This window comes from Haliaeetus leucocephalus, unplaced genomic scaffold (assembly GCF_000737465.1).
Source record: "Haliaeetus leucocephalus isolate CR32 unplaced genomic scaffold, Haliaeetus_leucocephalus-4.0 Scaffold101, whole genome shotgun sequence".
Taxonomy (NCBI): domain Eukaryota; kingdom Metazoa; phylum Chordata; class Aves; order Accipitriformes; family Accipitridae; genus Haliaeetus; species Haliaeetus leucocephalus.
In genome coordinates this window covers 2,783,397-2,802,550 of record NW_010972537.1, presented here as the reverse complement: position 1 = coordinate 2,802,550, position 19,154 = coordinate 2,783,397, and the positions used below count along the sequence as shown (strand labels likewise).

At 43.5% G+C, this 19,154-nt stretch overlaps 1 protein-coding gene across 1 annotated transcript; it reads right to left on the bottom strand.

The window, feature by feature from the left end:
• Positions 1-1,805: 1,805 nt before the first annotated feature.
• LOC104842836 (cytokine receptor common subunit beta-like) lies at positions 1,806-13,671 on the bottom strand. Its single transcript, XM_010585457.1, is given in 15 exon segments — positions 1,806-1,841; positions 2,591-2,626; positions 2,628-3,300; positions 3,572-3,675; positions 4,314-4,383; positions 4,673-4,763; positions 5,802-5,973; positions 6,077-6,222; positions 6,976-7,136; positions 7,241-7,373; positions 7,470-7,641; positions 8,088-8,236; positions 8,819-8,985; positions 10,722-10,842; positions 13,487-13,671. Coding segments are annotated over 15 exon segments (2,319 nt in total). The 5' UTR covers positions 13,575-13,671.
• Between the last annotated feature and the right edge of the window lie 5,483 nt (positions 13,672-19,154).

The following is a 19,154-nucleotide window of genomic DNA, read 5'->3' as shown; positions in this document are numbered from 1 at the left end:
AAGAACAAGGCTGAAGTAAGTGCTCACTGCGGCTGAAATCTCCCTTCTACCCATTGCTCTGCTCTCAGCAGTTCATTCCTTTTTGCTTGTTTTGTGCTGGTGCTGGCACTTCCCTGCCCACACTCTGAACCGATTCAACTTGATAATCCAGCAGAAAATCAATACAGAAGAAAAAAGTAAAGTTAACAGGTTAACAAATGAAATTTTCTAAGCAAAGGACCTTGTTGCAGGCAAGGCAGTGGGTGATGGGGTATGCAGATGTTGGGGAAGAGTGGTGGGGGAAATGGCCTTTCACTGCCTTTTTTATGTAGTGAAAAATTAGTTGGCCTCTGTTATATTGTCTCACCGAGCTCAGCACCCCGCAACATAGGTAGCTTGTATTTAAGTGATTGTACAAGGTCTGATCATTGGGTGGCAGCTCTGAGCCAATGTTTTTACCTGACAGGGCAGAACTTGGAAAAAAAATGGATTCTTCTCTGGTTTAGCTAAACCATTCACCAAAATAGCTAAGAACTGTTTCAGTCATCTATTAACAGTCAATGCACTTGAAATATAGATACTCATACTATAGCAATTTGAAATAGAAGAGACAAATTGCATCCAAGCTTCTGCAGCACTCCCCTCATACCTTCTGTTTTTCCTGCAGTAATGGGTATTTCCCAGTTTAGGTTTATGCATCCCTGCAGTTGAGGCACAGATCATTTTGCAGGATATCAGTTTTAATAAAGATTTCCTGTTCTCCAGCCAATCTTTTTTTTTTTTCCTTTTCATTTAACCCTCTGACTTCTGCCTATCTCATGCTATCCTGAAGGATTCCAACCTTTGGTATCTCCACTGCAAATGATTTTGAATGGTTCATTAAAGAAATGGTAACAACTGTAAGAACAGGAGATAGTCACTGCAAGAACTCTGGTAAGAGTCTTCAGCCTGCTATTAAATTCAATCCTTTATGCTGTAAAGCTTGCACTGAAATAAAACTTAAATTCAGAGCTACATCTATCCTGAGGTAAGCCCAGTATTCCTAAAAGAATGAGTTCTTACTGCTGATCCTGCCTATAATGGGATAAAAGAGAAATCCAGCACTGCTTGAAGCAGCTAGAGATCACAACAAAGTGGGAGCAAGTGAATTGACTTCAGTGGATTTCACTCTCAGGCACTGGGGTTGAAATACAATTGTGTCTTAAATTTAAAGATATTTAAAACACTTATCCATCAAGAGAGAATGGTGTTTTGAGGGTTAGGGATTACCTGTGGTGTTCCCCTTGATAGTAGTACAGCAAAGGAGCCATGGAGCAAGAAAGTTTAATAAACCCAAAACCCAAATGGTGTGTTCCTCAGGGTTCTCTTTGGGTTTTGTTTGCCACAGACTCCACTCTGAGCATCTGAAATGTTGAGGGGGCAGTGTGGGACTGCGGACAGAACCGAGGCTTCATGGGCTAAAGCTGCCAAGAGCAGCGACCCAGTATCAGAGGTGGGATACTGCACTTGGAAACAAGTAAGAGAGGTTTAAGAGCAACATCTCCGTACAGGTGGACAGTGGAGTCTTTCAGCTCTGGGCAAAACAGGGGAGTGGGCTACATTACCAAGAAGCTTTCAGGTTATTTCTGATTTTAGTACACAGGTCTACCAGTGTTTATGCAGAGTTGCCATTTTCTCTCTTTTAATAAAATTCCTTTTCTTTTAAACCCTTGGATTCATTGTTCTTGAGCAGGAAAACTGATTATCCAGGCTCATTATGTGCCCAAGCAAAATCATTTTCTTTTCCTATAACCTGAGAGGGTTGAACTGAAATCGATTACCTATTTTTAGAAAGGAGTCCTAGCTAAATCTGGCTTCTTCCCCTGCCAATCACAACAGTCAGGGGAATGAGAAGCAAGACTATCTAAATGCAGGTACATGGGAATTATGGCCTGTCCCTTTTACCAAATACATCAATATAACTAAGAAAGGAGTAGGGTCGCTTGAGATCTTTCACCATGTTGGACTAGAAGCTGGACAGGAGAGGTAGCATTTGTGGAAAGAAAATGGGATTATAACGGTGTAATTTTTCAAATTTTTGTCTTGGTTATCTAAGACCCCTACAACTCCAGCAGGCTTTGCTGAGTCTCAGAGCTGGCTACTTTCCTTTCCACAACAGCTTTCTTTAGTATTCTGAAGATCTGAGTGACCTCAATATTCTGTGCATTGTCTTCCTTGCCACTGATGGATCCACCATAATGTGCAGGATATCTGATCATTTTAATGCAGTTCCAAAATTTATTTACTTGGGGTGGTGGGTTGACCTTGGCTGGCTGTCAGATGCCCACCAAGCCGCTATATCACTCCCCCTCCTCAGCTGGACAGGGGAAGAAAAAAGGCTGTGATGAAACGCTGGTAAGTCGAGATAAGGACAGGGAAATCACTCAGCAATTACTGTCATGGGCAAAAAAGACTCAACTTGGGAAAATTAATTTAATTTATTGCCAATCAAAATCAGATTAGGATAATGAGAGATAAAACCAAATCTTAAACCACCTTCCCCCATGCATCCCTTCTTCCCGGGCTCAACTTCACCCTCAATTTCTCTACCCCCTCCCCCTGAGGGGCTCACGGGGAGACACTCATGGCAAGAGTGGTCACTGGGGGGGCTGGGGCTCCTGTGAGTCACAAGGTAACCCCCCAGCAGTGACAAGTGGTGGACGGTTGGAGTCACCGGCTGATGGCAGTAACAGGCTCTCTGTGGTGACGTACTCCAAGGGGCACTGCTGAGGAGCCGTGATACAGCTAAGAGCCTTTGGAGATTTCTGCTCTTCTGTTCTCACATTCGTGCCTTTCCCACTGGCTGGTGGGGCCGGTGAGACTTCTTCCTCATCGTCAAGGTGCTGCATCATTTCCTTCTGACCTGGGAGCAGGAAGGGCTGTGCAGGACCTGCTCCCGGCTGTTCTTGCCTTTGCGGAGCCTGGGAACAGTCTTCCTTTGGGAGGGTCACATACTGAAGGGAAACTGATTTCTCCCGGACTCCCACTGGGTCCACTCCCAGGGTCGGATGCATATCAGGCTGGGAGGATGCCACTGGGCCGTACAAGTATGGACCATTGAAAGCAAAGCAAGGGATTGCTCTCTGGGAAGCAACACTTGCATCAGCACTGTTTCTCCTCGAAACAGGAAAGGAATGACCAGCAATCTGACGTGAGCAGGCAACTGGGGCGTGCTCTGGCTCATTTAAAGCATGGTAGGAGTTCTGTAGGTCCAGTGCAACAGGGGAAACATCTGTCGTCTTAGCCTGCCCTTCAGGGGACTCTGCCAAAGTCTTCGTCTGCCTGAATGGGGGAAAGTTAAAAGTTGCTCCTGAGAGATATTATTGTGGTAAACGTTCACTATAAAACAAGCTTAGTTGAAAACACACATAGCTACACACAGGGTTAGAAAAAATCTTTGTTGGAGAAGCAGGCTAACCCAGATATCCCTTCCTCAAAAGCAACTTGTATACGCTTTTTCGTGACAGAACATTTGATTATATCCTGCCGTGACTTAGGGAGCTCTTTGAGAGACTATCATCCACAGTGTCACCATAACGTGCTGTTCACTCACCTGTCCACAACTTGAAGGAAGCTAGCCTGCTCCATCTTCTCGGAAAGGTTGTATTTGTTGAAGTCCAGCTGGCTGCTTGTTGGCTGGTTTCCTAAGGGTACTTTCTGAAAAATGAAAAAGCAGACGTGACAAAAGAGCAGTGTCTCACTGGCAGTAGAATCGAGAACCATTTCTCATGGACAAAGACAACCAGCAGGAGAGCCTACAGCATCTGGCAATAGGGATACAACTTCACTAATATGACTAGAAGATGTGTCCTGTTCTCCAGAAGATGGCTACTTCAAACCCATACTGCCTACCACTGACCTAATGACAAGTACTCAGTGAGCCAACTAGGAAAGATGCCCTTCTAGACTTGTTATTTACGAATAGGGAAGGACTCGTGGGAGATGTGATGGTAGTGGCTGTCTTGGCCACAGTGATCACAAAATGACTGAGTTTAAAACAAAGCTAAGGACACTAGATTATTTCAGTCAGTTAAAATTTTAAAGTACTGAAAATTTTCTAGCTTGATTTTAAATCACAGTGATGCTGACAAGATCAACACAAAGAAGTCTACTAGGATAAATGTAAGAACACAGTTATCTTGAATGTGACCAGAACTTCTCCGAAAAATAAGCCATAGACTAATGAAGCTATCTGTTCACTGGGGACTAGGAGACAAGAAGAGCTCTTAAGATTACTGGAAGTCCTGAAACAGAGAGAGAAATAACGAACCCTTCACGGTACAGTTCCCTCTTACCCCCAGGTAGCTCTGGATCAGGAGACTCTTGCCGGGGTTCGGAATCTTTGCCTCCCACATTTTCTTCTTCCTGCAACAACAACACAGAGTTTGCAAGATTTGGTTCTCAACGTGGCTGCAACCGGAAAAGACTGCGCCCCGTGCACCGTGCTGCTCTGCACAGCGAGGCACCACCGAGGCCCTGGCACGCCACCACCCAACTCCCACCCTTGCACAGACATGCACAAGGCTGCCCATCGCACACCAAGGCTCATCTCCACACAGACGTCTCTCTCATGGCGCACAAGAATTGCCTCAGCCTTTATGCCACCCACATGGCCAACACGCTGCTAAATCTCCTCGTCACAACGCAAGCCTACCTGAGGAAATACTTAGAGCTGCAATAAGCAACTGTTAGCAAAGTGATGATGAGAACTGGGAGCATCACTGGGAGAACCACTGGTGGCAGAACTGAAACAGAGGAAAAAGAAATAGGTATCCACCTGCAGTATGGCTGCTTCCCATAACAGGTTTTTCACTCTTCATGCAAGCAGATCAGGCAAACGTAGGTGGCGTGTCAAGGGATACGATCCTGAGGCCTTCAAAATGTTGGGATACCCTCCAAAGTGGGACAGACCAAACGTGGCCTGAGCAGCTTACTGACCAAAGGAGTTCAGCGTTTCCTTTACTGATTCTTTTCCAATTTTTACTGACATCAAACAATTGATGCTAATAAAAAGATGGTTCGGTACCTTACTCCACCATCAACAATAGGCAAGTCTTCAGTCGTCTTAGGTCTGCCTTACTCTGTACAGTCCTGAAAAGATGGGCTCTCAGAGACTTCCTACGAAAGAGCTTCCTCTGCTAAGGGCAATAACTGATCACCAACAACATGCCAATTTCTTCCCGAGTACACTCACCAGAATTTGCCTACTGTCTTACCACTACAAGCTTCCTCAGCACAAATCATGTAAGATCATAGTACTCTGGGCACAAGACCGCATGATAGCGGACATTCTGCCTCTAAGTCCAGAAAGAGCAAGAACATGTAAACGTTTTATCTCCAGTAGAATCTACTCTGTGTTTTAGGCAACCCTGTAGTCACTCTGCAAATACAAAAGACTGATGGCTTATATTCTGCCTTCTTGCAGTCTCGGGCTCTTCAGTCACTGACAGCAGAATGGACTGCTGGAATCAGGAAACAAGGATGATCTTTTGGGCAGGATCTTTGCTTGATTCCCCATGTGCAAAACTTTACGGTTGGTTGCACTCGCCTTGTGAGGGGCAGTAGGAAAGAAGCTTAAAAGGTCATTCCTGCTCACCTCCTCCATCAGCGTTGCTGCTGTACTTGCAAGGAAGCAGACAGGACAGCTACCTTGTTAAGTGACCCAGGCTAGCTCGTGGCTGGACCTAACTTCAACCCCAGCTGAGAGAATGTATTTTTCTATAGAGGCATTTCAGCCACTAACAGTCCACCAAACCTTACAGAAGTAGCCTGCATGAAAGTACCATTCTCAGTTTTCCAGGTGAACTCCTCACTCCATTCACTCCAAGGCCCATCACAATGAGGCATGTTCACCCTTGCACGCATTTTCCCCCTATATTCTGTAGATGGTGCCAGCCTCTGCAGCGTGAAGATGAAGGGAGGTTCATCATTGTTGATATTTAACTTCTGGAGAGTCTGGGGAGAAGAAAGAAGCACAGATAATGGAGGTGAGAGGAACTGCCTTTCCCATTTGCCCAGCAAAGAGAAATCCAGGAGTCCTGCACTTCCTAAGACCTACCTTTTTATATTGGTGGGTTTTCCAGTACTCAACTTCGTATCTCTGTTTTATGAGGCCATATTTGAAAGTGTGTTTTATCCACCTCAGTTCATACTCTTGGTTCCCTGTCACCGTTACTGACACATTTGCAGGCGGCAGCACCTTAACTGGAACACACAGAATGTCTCACAGTCCTTATTAACATACTGGTCCAGCACTCCCTTTCACCAGTGTGAATAGTTTCCAGAGACTGAAAACAATGTTGTTTTATGCAATGTAAGAAGTCTCAGCTTTTTAACACTTCTTAATTCTCTACATCTTCATTTTCAAATACAATAAAACACCATTAGACCATTAAAGAACAGAAAATCCACATCCATGAATGTTGACAGCACTCCCTGTGTACAGAAAAGCAGTAAAGCAATGTTTGAAACATCTGTACTGGTCCACCGCACTTGCAGAGATTTTCAGCTCTCTTGGAGCTACTGCCTGATATTTTCAGCCACTGCAGGAGCTCTCCCAGCTTTAGTCTGTGAAAAGTAGCACCAGTACCTCCAGATACATGCGGGCAGAGACGATCCAGCTGGCACCCCTTACTCAGCAGAGGAGTCCTACCTCATCCAGTGCTCCAGGGGCCACTGCCCAGGAGCTCTGGGTCACAACCCGAGTTTCTACACAGCAGCTTCCACCCCCGCCACTTCCCTCAGAGCAACAAGTGCCACTGAGGAACTCCACACCTACAAGCCACCGCTCCCAGACCTCTGACCTGACACAGTGTCCAGTTCCTTTCGTCATCAGTCCCACTCTCTTCCTCTTCCTACCCGCTTTTCCTCATCACCACTGCCCTCAGCCCCTCTTACCCAGCCAGGCATCTGTCCAAGAAACAACCAGGAGAAGCAAGAAACAACACAGCAACTCACTGTTCTTGTAGGCTTCAATCAGTTTCTCCTCTGTCTTGGCCCGGACAGACACATGGTACTGGCTCTGACTGCTGGAGTTGCTGACCGGGATCTCACAGCTCTGGACTACATACAGGACATGGGGCAAGGCCTTCTCAAGCACAGGAGAGCACTCCTCTTCTCTGAGGGGAAAAAAAGAGCTTGAGCTGACATCAGGGGGTGAATGGGACAGAGCAGAAACTCCACGGGAGAGGCACAGGGGTGCTGCCATGGGCAGAGCACGTACGCTGATGATGGAGTGGCCCTGAAGAACAAGCCAAAGAGGACAGAGGTGGTAATTGCTTTCTTCACTTCCCAGCTGCACATCAAATGGTCTGCACCATTGAAGAGGCAGCGAAGGTTCCTGGGCTGAAGGCCACCTTCAGAGAAGATGAGAGCACACTAAGTGACAGGAAAGGTCTTGCTTCTCAGCCAGCGTTTCCACCCCTGCACAGCCTCGCTCCATCCCACACTACCTTCAGGGGTCTCCCACGATGCCTCCGTGCTCCACTCGCTGTACTGCCCAGAGAAGCCACTGGCCCGCCCCGGTCTGGCTCGCACACGGGCAACATAGCTGCTCCCTGGGACAAGGTCCTCGCGGCTGAGATGGCAATGTGTGGTGTTGGAGAGCAAGAGCGAGGCAGCTTTCTGGTGTTTGGAAAAAGGAGGGAGAGCAGGGAGGGAGGAAATTGGGGAGTTGGGGATATGCATCCTCCTGAAGGGGAAGCAACTTCAAATGAATATCGCCAGCTTCCCACATGAACCCACAGGCTCCTGTTGGAACAGGATTTCATTCCATTTGGGAGAGATTCAGGGGAAAAATCAAATCCAACTCAAAACCCAAGTGCAGTGGGGTTTTTTTCAGTGAAGAATAGATTTTTGCATTCAGTTCAGGACAAATGGTATTTGACTGGGCAAGTCACTTGCAAACAGAAAGAGACCCCCTTCCGCCTGACCTCAAACAACATTTGCTGTACCTCCTCAGAGTGCCTGAGAATGGAAAGGCCATTCATTTGCACAACTTTTACCACAGGCTCTCAACCTCCCAAAAGGGTGCAGCCCAAACCAGGACAGCCCGGCTCCTCCGCTCTTACCTCCCAGGACTCCCACTCCCGCTTGTAAGTGACTTCATACTCCAGGGCATTGCCCAGCCCTTGGCTTCCATCAGCTGCTTCCCAGGTCAGCAAGAAGTCTCCTGATCCCATCAAGCTGACTGAGAGGTTTTGAGGTGGGAGGGTCTGAACTGGAAGGCGAAGGTGCAACCCATGAGATGAGATAGCGAGGACAGGGACATGAAGAAGGGAAGAAAATGCCTAGCTGATGTTCTCTGACAAATTCTGGTTATTTAACAATTTCCGTGGGTTGCTACAAATAATCCATGAGTCTTTTGTTCCACAAAATGCAAACTCTGCCAGACCTGGTAAATATAGTTATGAACAGAAGAGGAAGAAAGGAGAGCAGTGCTGTTGTGCAGCTTTATAGCAACTTTGTGAAAGAATATGCTGTAATGAATGTAGAGCATGGTGCTGAAACAGAAGAGTTTTTTGGTATCTTCCCCCAATCCCAATCAAGACACGGGTTAGCTGGCAGGTCTACTCCCATTTTTTCCATTGTAACCATTGAAGGTAGACTCATTTTTGTCTATCTTGAATGCACTGAATTTGAAGGTGGTAGTATGGCCTTATAGCCGTTTAACTGCTCTCTTGCTTACATTTCAGGTTAAGGGCTGACCTAAGTATCTTTTCAGGATTAAATATTAATACATTAATCTGAAAAACTTTTAAATACTCGAGAATATAAACAAGACTTAATGGTTCATCTTTACCATTCTGAAGCAAGTAGACATTTAGCTCTGCCTGTATTGTCAGGTCAAAATTGAAGGTGTAATATTCTCCATCATGTCCATGTTTGTGACACACCCAATGCATTGTGAAGTTCTGGCACTCAGTGTGGTTTTCACCTTTGTGGGACCTGCAGGTCATTTCTTTGTTCCTGGTTACACAGGAAAAAAACATGACTATCTGAATAGGATGCTGCTAGATGGCTCAAAGGGTGGTTTCCAAAACCTCCCCACATGCCATTTTATTCTGTTTCTAAATCCATGTTTATCACTGCATTATGTTGGCACACTCCTGTAGTTCATTAAGTTACAGGGATAAATTCTCTAATATCAAGCACATCTGCTTTATTCTCTCTTCCTTTCCTCAAAGGAAGATGCACTCACAATAACTATCTTGGTTTGGTAGGTGTCTGGGCCCTGAGCACAACTGCTTTCACACACACCCTGCAAGGGGTTTGGCTACCCATGCTCAAGGCTGTCTTAGCTGGAATCAGCCTGACTGAGGGCTTCCCCACCTTCATTCAGAAGCTGCTTTTAATTGCAGGCCCTTGCCTTTGGTCCTTGCCTGAGCTATGACGCAGCTGTATCTGTGCCTGGTGATACATGTTGCTGATTGTGATCCGTGGAATTGACTTCCTAACTTGACCTGAAGCATAGGGACTTCCTTGGGGATCTGGACCGATGGCTGATCCTGGTCACTCTCACTGTTCTGCTTTTCTTGTTAACTGTGGGATTACACTATTATCAATGAGGTCAATGCCTTGCTGTCACTCTCAGCTCCTAGCTCACCTTCCCTTAGCAAGCAAAGCTTGTTGCTTCCATAACAGTAGGTTTGGCAGTTTACATGTGTACAACTGTCTGTTATACTAAGCTTATGCTAGCGAAGTCAAAGAAGGTAAGCCAAAAAAATGCAGCTAGCAGTTGTGACAGAAGTTTTATGAGGACTATGCTACTGCAGTCCTCCTACAAAAAAAATTTCTTTCCATGCAGACTGTGGAGTCCTTTGTGTCACAGGAACACTTCTGTGGTTTGTAGACTTCAATCCACAGCAAACTGCTAATATTTGGAATGTGATTCAATACTCTTGGGACTGTAAGGGGCACCTTCTCCATTGACTTCAACAGCTGTCAGGTCAAGTTATGAGTGAATCCTACAGCTCTTTCTCAAAAATAAAACCAAGATAACTTCTTCCTATTCTTATTTCACATTTTCTTCCCAACCTCCAATTTCTCTGCTGTTTACCCCTTCATCTCCTGCTTCCACTATTATTCTTTTTCTCCTTCCCCTATTTCTTCCTTCTTCTCTGTCCCTTTCTCTCCCTCGTACTCTCCATTTTGACTGTTCTGTTTTCTTCTTGAAAGGAAGCAGACATAGCAAAAAGATAGTGCAAGACAGCCTCAGTATCTCTGAGAGGAAACCCAATGAGTCTAACAAATACGTACAACTTCTGTTTTTCTCACAGTTTGTTCTGCAGAAATTATTTCAACATAGCTATGCTTTTACTGGCATAAGGAAGAAGAAGCCTTCTTTGCCATTCTGATTAGTTATTATCACCACTGCATCTAGTGTAACACATCCTTCTCCACTTGGGTGCAATAATTAACATGTCCTGCCATATTTTGTGTGTGTGCTCTCACAGCAAAAGCAGGGGACAGTGATTGAAAAGATAATGAAAACAACTTGATTAGCATCCTCTGCTTCCTGTTCTTCCTCATCCTATACAGATCCAGCTTTCTTCCTAGCCTGGACATAACACTGGTGTCTGCAAGCTGGATACTATGGTGGCTGCAAGCCCAGTCCACTGTCCTTTTGCCCAGCTCCATCTCTCAGGTTCAGCAGCCAAGCCCCTTTAGACCCTTCACAGAACACCAGCCAGGCACACACTTACTTTTCACAGCAGTTCAGAGTCACATTCACGAATTGATGAGCCTCTGAACACTCCATCCATGTGCAAGTTGTAAGAGATACATAGTCGCCATAACACTGTAGGGTCTGCATTGGGATGCTCTCTGAAAAGAGGAAACAATCAGGAGATGGATGGGACTAAAGAAGGTAGTGGGAAACGGTAAAACGAACACAAGCTCTGCTACTGTACTGGAGAAGGCAGAAACAGAGAAGTGAGGAGCTGGCTGATGAGATCGGCTGTGAATATCCCCAGTGTTGTTCAGCTCATACCACATGGATTTCACAAATAAAATTTGGCCCTTCATGGGAAAGCCTGAAGGCAAGAAGTCTCCAAGAGCACCTGCTGCTCTTAGAGTAGGCTGGACTGTCATTAGTTGCCATTCATCAGAATTTTAGCGTGAGTCTTAGGACTGAGAAAGCCTCAACTTTTTGACTCTGCTTGTTTGTAAATCAAACTGGTCATGCAAGAAAAGTGAGATTCTGGTCTACAACCTGTGAAGAAAAGCTGGAATTGTTTTATAATAGGTAAAATTAATTTTCAAGAAATATCCTAATTCAAAAGATAAGTCCAAAGGGTTAAGCTTGGTCTTTTCAAGCCTCATTGGACTTCATGCCTTTGTAGAAAAAGGGCCTCATAACACTGGCTAAAACCTCAAACATATCTTCCCCCTTCTGTTCCCCACCCCCCAGACAGGAATCACAGCCATTCTGATACAGTGAACTGTGATCTAAGACTTCAAATTGTACCTCTGTTTCTCTTCCTGAACTGCAGAGGCCTGATGCTCCATGAAACTCCAACACAGATGGGAAGCTGGTCAAGCAAGTGTGAGTATAACACAGAAAGCCTAAAAGAGCAGCTCTCCCCAGTGAGAAGCCTGTTGTCTCCTATGAATGACCTTTCAATATTCCCAGTTGGAGGAATTGAGAGTACCAAGACCAACTGGGCAATGCTGAACGGGGATTTATTTAGCTGAGCACTCACATCAGCATCAGTGTCCTAGAATCCGCGTAATTCTGAGCCCTGGTAAATCTCTGCATAGTTTTGCAATAAACAAGGGTCCAAGCTGAATGGGAAGACCCCCAGGACCTAGGCAGGGTAGTGTTGACTTTTGTACCCCTTAACGACAGAAAGAATCTGGGAGACATATAGAAAAGCAGCTTCTAAGAACACAATTATAGTTTTTAGAAAAGCCAAACAAATGCTTTCACCAATTCACTGCTCTTCTAGCAGTCAAGTGATGTCTCGGTAGAAAGGCAGTAAGTGCAAGATATGGGTGATTTATTGTTTATCGCAAAAGAACAGATGCCTCATTAAGAAGGACATTCAGTTTTGCCTTTGTGGGTTGCTGTCGTGGTAGTGAATACTTTCATGTGCCCACTGAATAAGCCCAGTTGCCTTAGCAAAAGTTATGCCTCCAGGAAGTCAAATGCAAAAGTGAGAGACACCCACTCTGGTTAGCTACAATGACATTTAAGTCACAGAAAGGAGAAAGCTTCCTGACAAGGAAAACATATTTCAAAAATCTAGCTGCTGAAAAATTTGTGTCCCTCTATCAGTAAACAAACATATCTCATAGGTGGATTTGCAGAGAACCTGCTTTTCCTTTTTCTTTTGTGAAAAACCTGTGTGCAAGGAGGAGCCGTGTCTGTGTTGAGGAAAGGTCACTGTTAACCTGGGAACATGAATGTGCCCTTCCCTGAGAATTCAAACTCCAAGAACAGGTGCTAGAGTTGCCTCTGCTGTGACGGGAACTACTGACCCAGGCTCAGCTTGGTTGAGAGCTCTGTTTTTCAGAAACAGCAGCCAAGAGATGGCAAGAAATGATTTTGCTATTCCTAGCAGCCCTAGGGCAGCTGATGCCTAATCTTACAAGAAACACCTGTGCCCAAGTCAAGTCACTTTGAGGTCCAAAAAGTGAAATATGCTGCAAAGACAAGGTTGTTGCAGTCGTTGTGGGGTTATTGCTTGAGAGACCACAGAGTCTGTGGCATTCAGTACTGCAAATCACACATTAGGCAAGGGAGCATAATCCTCCCAAGTGCCAGAGATACGTGTCTATCTCTGGAAAGTTAGATGTGCAATGGGTACATTTTTCAATACCTTTTATTTCAATACCTTTCATTCAATACCTCAGAGCCTCCAACACTTATGAGTAATGACTCAGTTTCTCACTTGCACAGGTGCTGTGCCTCTGCTCTGCCAGCTGTGTTACCAGCTGAGACTCTCAGCTCCCTGTCTCTTAGGAAGCAGTAAGCCCTCGCTGTAAAGAAAAAGCAAGTATCAATTGGAGGCAGGACAAGTCAACAGACATAACGAAGAGACACCTATTGCGGAGGAAAAAAGGCAGGTTGGTAAAAAAGTTTTCTTTTGGTATAAACCAAAATGATATCTAACGATGGGACAGGCAAAGTCAGAGCTCATACTGGTAATAGTCAGGCCTACTCAGATGTGAAACTTCTTGACAAGTCAATTTAAATAAATAGACTAAGAGGCTGTGAACATTGTCTAGCCCATGAAGTTTAGGGTCTTGCCTAAATACCATTCACAACTCTCCCACTGACATACAACTGGAGTGTTTGGGATAGCCCTGGTAACTACATATGTGTACGCTCTCAGAGTGTCCTCTTTCTGGCACCAAGATGAAAGTAGAAAATAAAGGGAGGATGGAGAAATATCAGGCTAAAAGAAAAGGAACAATAATAGAAAAGAAAGGAGGAAAAAATAGAGGCAAAGAGTCTGAAACTCACCTCGAATAGTTCCAACCCCCAAAACCAAGCATGGAGCCAGAAGAAGACTGATGAACTCTCTCATCTTCACACCTTTGCACACAAGCATGATCTTATGTCAGGCAACAACTCCCTGCATCACTGGCTGTTCTTCCTCAAATGCATGCTCAACAGCCACTGTTCTTCCTTCTTTGTCACTGGTTGTAGCTGAAAGCAAAACTCATGTGGTTAGCTGGGTGGGTCTTGGGCCTTCTGTTGGCCCCAAACTACTTCTTCCACCAACACTGATGTGATCTCTCAGAGTAGCTTCATATGAAGGTAATTTATTAATGGGAAAACTTTCTGCCTCCTCGTCAGAGGACAAGAACAAAGCTTGCTGTTTGAAACTAATGGATTTTCTACCTCCTTCCTTCACCTTGAGAAGAAACAAGCCCTAAGTTACAAGAAGGAATTAATTATCTGTGTTGATTCACCTATCTGATCCATACAAAGTATACCCTGCTGTTTCACTGAATCGTGAACCTGTCCAAAAAGAAACACTTCCTTGCCTCTCTTACCACTCCTACTCACAAAATTGTACTTCTGGTCAACTGAGAGAACCAGTCCTCCTATTTCTTCACCTTCAGATCTGATTCACAGGGCTTTTAAGTTCTTGTTTGTTTGAGGAGAGAGGGATCCTTGCCAATTCCTTCCCCACAGTAACAACACATTTGCCTTATCTGAATGCTGAATGGTCTTCAAGGCAGGTGCTTCACAGCAAGCGGTTAGCTGACTTTCTCATTTATCACTCACATGGAATTGGTGCAAATGCAACTGCCAGCGGGACACCCACAGCTGTACCCCTTCAAAGGAGCCTGAGCTCTACCTCCCTCTCAGTTGTGCTGTTGTAGTCTTCAGCATGAGAGGCATGTTTGTTTTGTTCTCTCTGACCATTCCTGTTTACAGTAGAGGTCCAGCAACTAGGTTCCTGATCTGTATCTATATCTAAGAAGAGGGAAGGAAGTACTTTGTTATATTTTGCTTAAACAATTTCCAAGAAATGTGACTAATTGTTCCACAAAGAAGATGTAATCATCTCTTAACAGAGGCTGAAATTTGCTGCTTGTTTTCTTTTCTGTTTATCTGCACTCAAAACCTGTCCTTTAAATCATCATTCTCCTTGTGTGCATTGTTTTCTGAAAGGAAAACTAGTTGCCATAAAGTTAAATGGTCATTAAATAAAACATTAATTTACATTGTGAATGTTGTCTTAAAGACACATTGCTGTTGCTAAGCCTGACCTGGATAAAACTGTCTGCGTCCCAACAGTAGCACTAGAATTGTGGATTCTACTTAAACCAAATCCACATTGTTAAGGGATTAAAATTCAAGCCACTCTCTGATTACATATTTTAATTTAAGTGATAATATCACTCCGCATCAGTAGAAGTGAGGAAAATATACTCAAATGGAGACAGTGTAATTTAACATATATTTAGATCTTCCTTTTAATCTTAGGAAAAAAAGGAAGGGAAGTGGTGGCATCTAAAGAAGTGAGAGGTGGTGAAATTTCTTACGCTTTCTCTAACCTAACCTGCAGTCTCTGTGAAGAGACTACTATAGTTTGGGGCAGTACCTTTATCACTTAAAAGTACCTTTATCAATTAAAAGTACCAGACTTCAACCAACTTTGGATTACATCCTCCACAGCATACACAATTTCTTAGAAATCAGTGGCAGCTGGAAGTGCATTAGAAAAATTTTTGAAAAGCTAAAAGAAAAGCAGAGTAAGCCAAAGCAAGGAAGAATAAGGGAAAGCTACTTCACAAGTATTTTCAGGATATTCTATGCAAGTGAACATTGCACACAGTACATGGAGTTGAGCTTGAGAACGGAGGCTTTTTGTCTTCACAGTCCCCAAAGGGTACACACACACTCTCCTTCTCTTCATGCGTCTTTCACAGATAAAACACGAGGTGTAAGCTTATTCCTTCAGTTTCTTCTGAACAGGCAGAATTATCCCACTTACAGACCTGAAGAAAAATGAGGATTGGGAGTGAATACCCATGCACTATGTCACTTGAAACTTCAGTCATTCATAAGTAATCGCTTTTTCTTCTTTTCATGCTTGTTAAGCACATTCACACTCTGTGTGATTCCAAGCAGTACTCTGTTACTCCTCTCACTTAATTTACTCCAATTAGGTTTCAGCATCCCTAGGCACAAAGGATCTACCTATCAGATGGATTGCTTCTGCAATAGAGCAATGCTTGGTGAATGTGAGATTAAAGTTCCTTTGGATGGAACGGAGGCGTGCCTCTTCAGCAAAGCTGCTACAGTAACTTGAGCTTGCATGGAGTGTGACCGGAGCAGTGATAGCAAATTCACCGTGCTAGTCCAACAGCAGAGTCTGACACCATCAGTTACCTTGTTAGTTTGAACAGAAATCACTGTGCCAAGACATACCTATGCTACAAAGGTCTGAAGAGCTTTGGCTTCGGAAAGTTAAGAGGCAGCTTCCTCTATATAATCAGGCTGTGAAGTGATGCCTTTCTTTTTAAAGGCCTGACAAAGGGAGCTAACTGGCATCTTAATTACCTATCTAAAGTGAAATCCAGTATCAACCTTTAGCAGCAACTTAGGGTAGAGACTCAAGAAAATTATTCTGATACAAAGACCAGGTAGGAGGGATGAGTCTAAATCCCTGGATTTGTCCTGCTCTGTTTACTGAGCCATAGTGAAAGCAACTTTCATGGGTATATATAAAAAGCAGTGAGCAGATTGCCATAAATTCATTGGTAATCTCTTCAGGACTACTGGGATGGGCTCTTTGACCAGAAAGACTTTAATTAATCCTTTCAGAAAACACAGAATTGTGAATTGACATGACAGCAAAAGGCCATTTGTTAGTCAGTTAAAATTTTTTATCCCAAAGTGAGATGTAACTTGACTGAATGGATGGACAAGTCAAACCTTTCAGCTCCAAGACAGGACATGAGGATGAAGCCAAATCATCCTTTAGACACTGTGTGGGTCTTGTCATATCTGTATAGGCCATCCCTAGCCTCTCTTGCACTCAGTGGAAGTTCTGTCTGGCATGCGATGTCACAGATTGATATCACAGTAGCCAGGTACCCCTGAGTGGGCCAAGTGGACCTCATCTGCTGGATCTGGTCTTCACCCCCAGGAGGAGGTCACCTCCCAAAAAGTGCTCCTGAGTGACTTGAACGCTAGCCATCACTGTGCCATGAGTTACTCAACAGGTACCACATGCAGCAAAGGCTGACAGGTGTCTTAAGTAGGATGGCATCCCTTCAGGAGCCCAAAAAGGAAAATATCTCCATTTCTAATAAAATTAAGATCATTACCAAGTAAATAAAAACATGGACAAACATTTTATTAGAAAAGATGCATGCAGTTGAAAAGATGGCACATACCACGAGGAATCTAGACATTCTCTTAGTAAGTGCTAAGAAAGACCCAATAGTTATTGCCCACATGCACACCACCAACAAAGAAACAGCAGGCAAGAGGTGCTGAAAGCAAAGTTTAAACCAGGAGGCTAAAAATGCGGTCCTACATAGTAGCATTCTTCAGTGGTCCTGGTTATATACTCTGTGTCAGATAACAGAGGCTCAGTGCATGAGTGATTAAACTGTGTAGGGAAAAGGGGATTATTAGCATCTGGTAAATTTTTGAAGCAGATTAAGTTTATATAAGATGGGTTCCACCTAATCAGAACAGAATCAGTGCTGCTGACATTTAAGATTAAAAATGCTATGAGGCAATTTTAAAATGAAAACCAAGGAAATCATGCCAGATGTGGAAAGTAAATTGTTCAAGATTGATACATCTGCATGGTCTGAAATCACAGAAAGCCTATGACTTAGAAAAATGGATAGAATAGAAGGTAAGAAAAAACCAAAGAAAAACAATAACCCAGGTAAGCAAAACATATAAAACTATGCAACTAAATCAAGACAAATGCCCAAATATGTCTATACAAATACTTCGCTTTTAAAATACAGTTTAAACAGCAGAACCATTGCCAAATGCCTTTAAAAAAAAAACAGGCATTATGGAAGTTAGATGAAGATATTCAGTGGAACACTAATACATTTTGTACATGAAGAGTAGTTTGCATTTACACATTAATGCTAAAGAAAGTATGGTGTCAAACAGAGTATGTGTCAACAGTTGTGTTGTACTGCAGAATTTCAATGCCTGCAGAATTTAATTCCACACTAAAAGGAACGGTATGCTGTTAGTGCTGTGCTACGCTATCAATCACCTGAGCAGAAGGAGGTGAGTGAAATGCTAGAGGCAACCAGAGACCCTGAAGGGCAGACAAACAGTAACAACGGGACAGCCCAATCATACTAGACTAGGTAAACATCACAGTGAACCGTGATGAGGCTATGTCTCCACTGGTAGACTAAGCCAGGACAAGGCAAAGGTCTGAGCTCTGGAATGAGATCATAGACTCCACTCATGCTGCCAAACGCTTTGACATGGCCTTTGTCTATGTCAATGAGCAAGCCAGGGACAGTTTCCAATATGAAGTGTGGAAAAGGCCACCTTATACTGCTGGGGAAAGAGCTTGGATACACAAATCTTCCATGACTGCACCATGTCAATTGCTCTTACAGCCCAAAATGGACCCTGGCCTACTTTATTTGCTAGTATGGATCTAGTCACAGATTCTACTTTTTTAGCCACTATAAATGATTGCTTCTTGGAGCTATTTGTGAAAGCACTCACGAGAAAGAAACAAACTGATTTAGTCCTGAATAATATACAAGACCTAGTACAAGCTGAAACAACAAAAGACACAAGTTTACTACAATAATGTTTTAAGGCCATACATAAAAATAACAAGACTGGCAAAATAACCTCAAGAAGCTGTTAAAGGGATCAAATGTTTGCAGTGCCAAAGGGGCTGTTTAAAGAATCATTTAAAAACTTAAAAGCGAACTTAGGCCTTTTGTAAGTCTACCCATGCTATAAAGGTAGGGTTATTGTAGCCTTAATGTTCTGAAACAGTAAATGAGGCAAGACATACAGAGAAAAATGATAACTTATAATGATCTTTTCCAACTAAATCTTTCAGTTTAATAAAACATAATTACTTTCCTCACAAGCCTTGCATAACCTACATTCTTACTCAATTGCTTTAATGTAATAAAATCTATAAAGGAACTTAAAAATTCAATTGCCGAACAAGTAATTGTAGTAGAAAATCAAAGGCTTTAACAGCCCTCAGTATCAGAGAAAAAAGTACCAAATGCAAGTTTTTGAGGAGTACTCAGAGAATCCAGGGAACTACTGACCAATCAGGCTGGCTTTTGTGCAGGATGAGTGATACAAACTATAATGAAAAATAGGAATAGTAGAGGGAAATGTTCTGGTGAAGAGTTAACATAGCTTTTGTGGAGAGTAGTCATGCCTCATAAAACTAGTAGAGTTCTTGGAAGAACTCCAGAGGAAGATACAGGGTTTTCCAATAAGTGTATTATACCTAGATGTCTAAAAAGCTTGATGAAGTCCCTCAAAAATGTGGTTCCAAGAAACTAAGAGATAAAAGGAAGGTGCCTATGTAGATTAAAGTCAGTTAAAGACAGAAAACAAATGAGACAAATTAATGGTTAGTTTTTATATTGGAGGAAAGCTTTAAGTGAGCTCTCCCAGAAATTTATAATCTTCAACATAA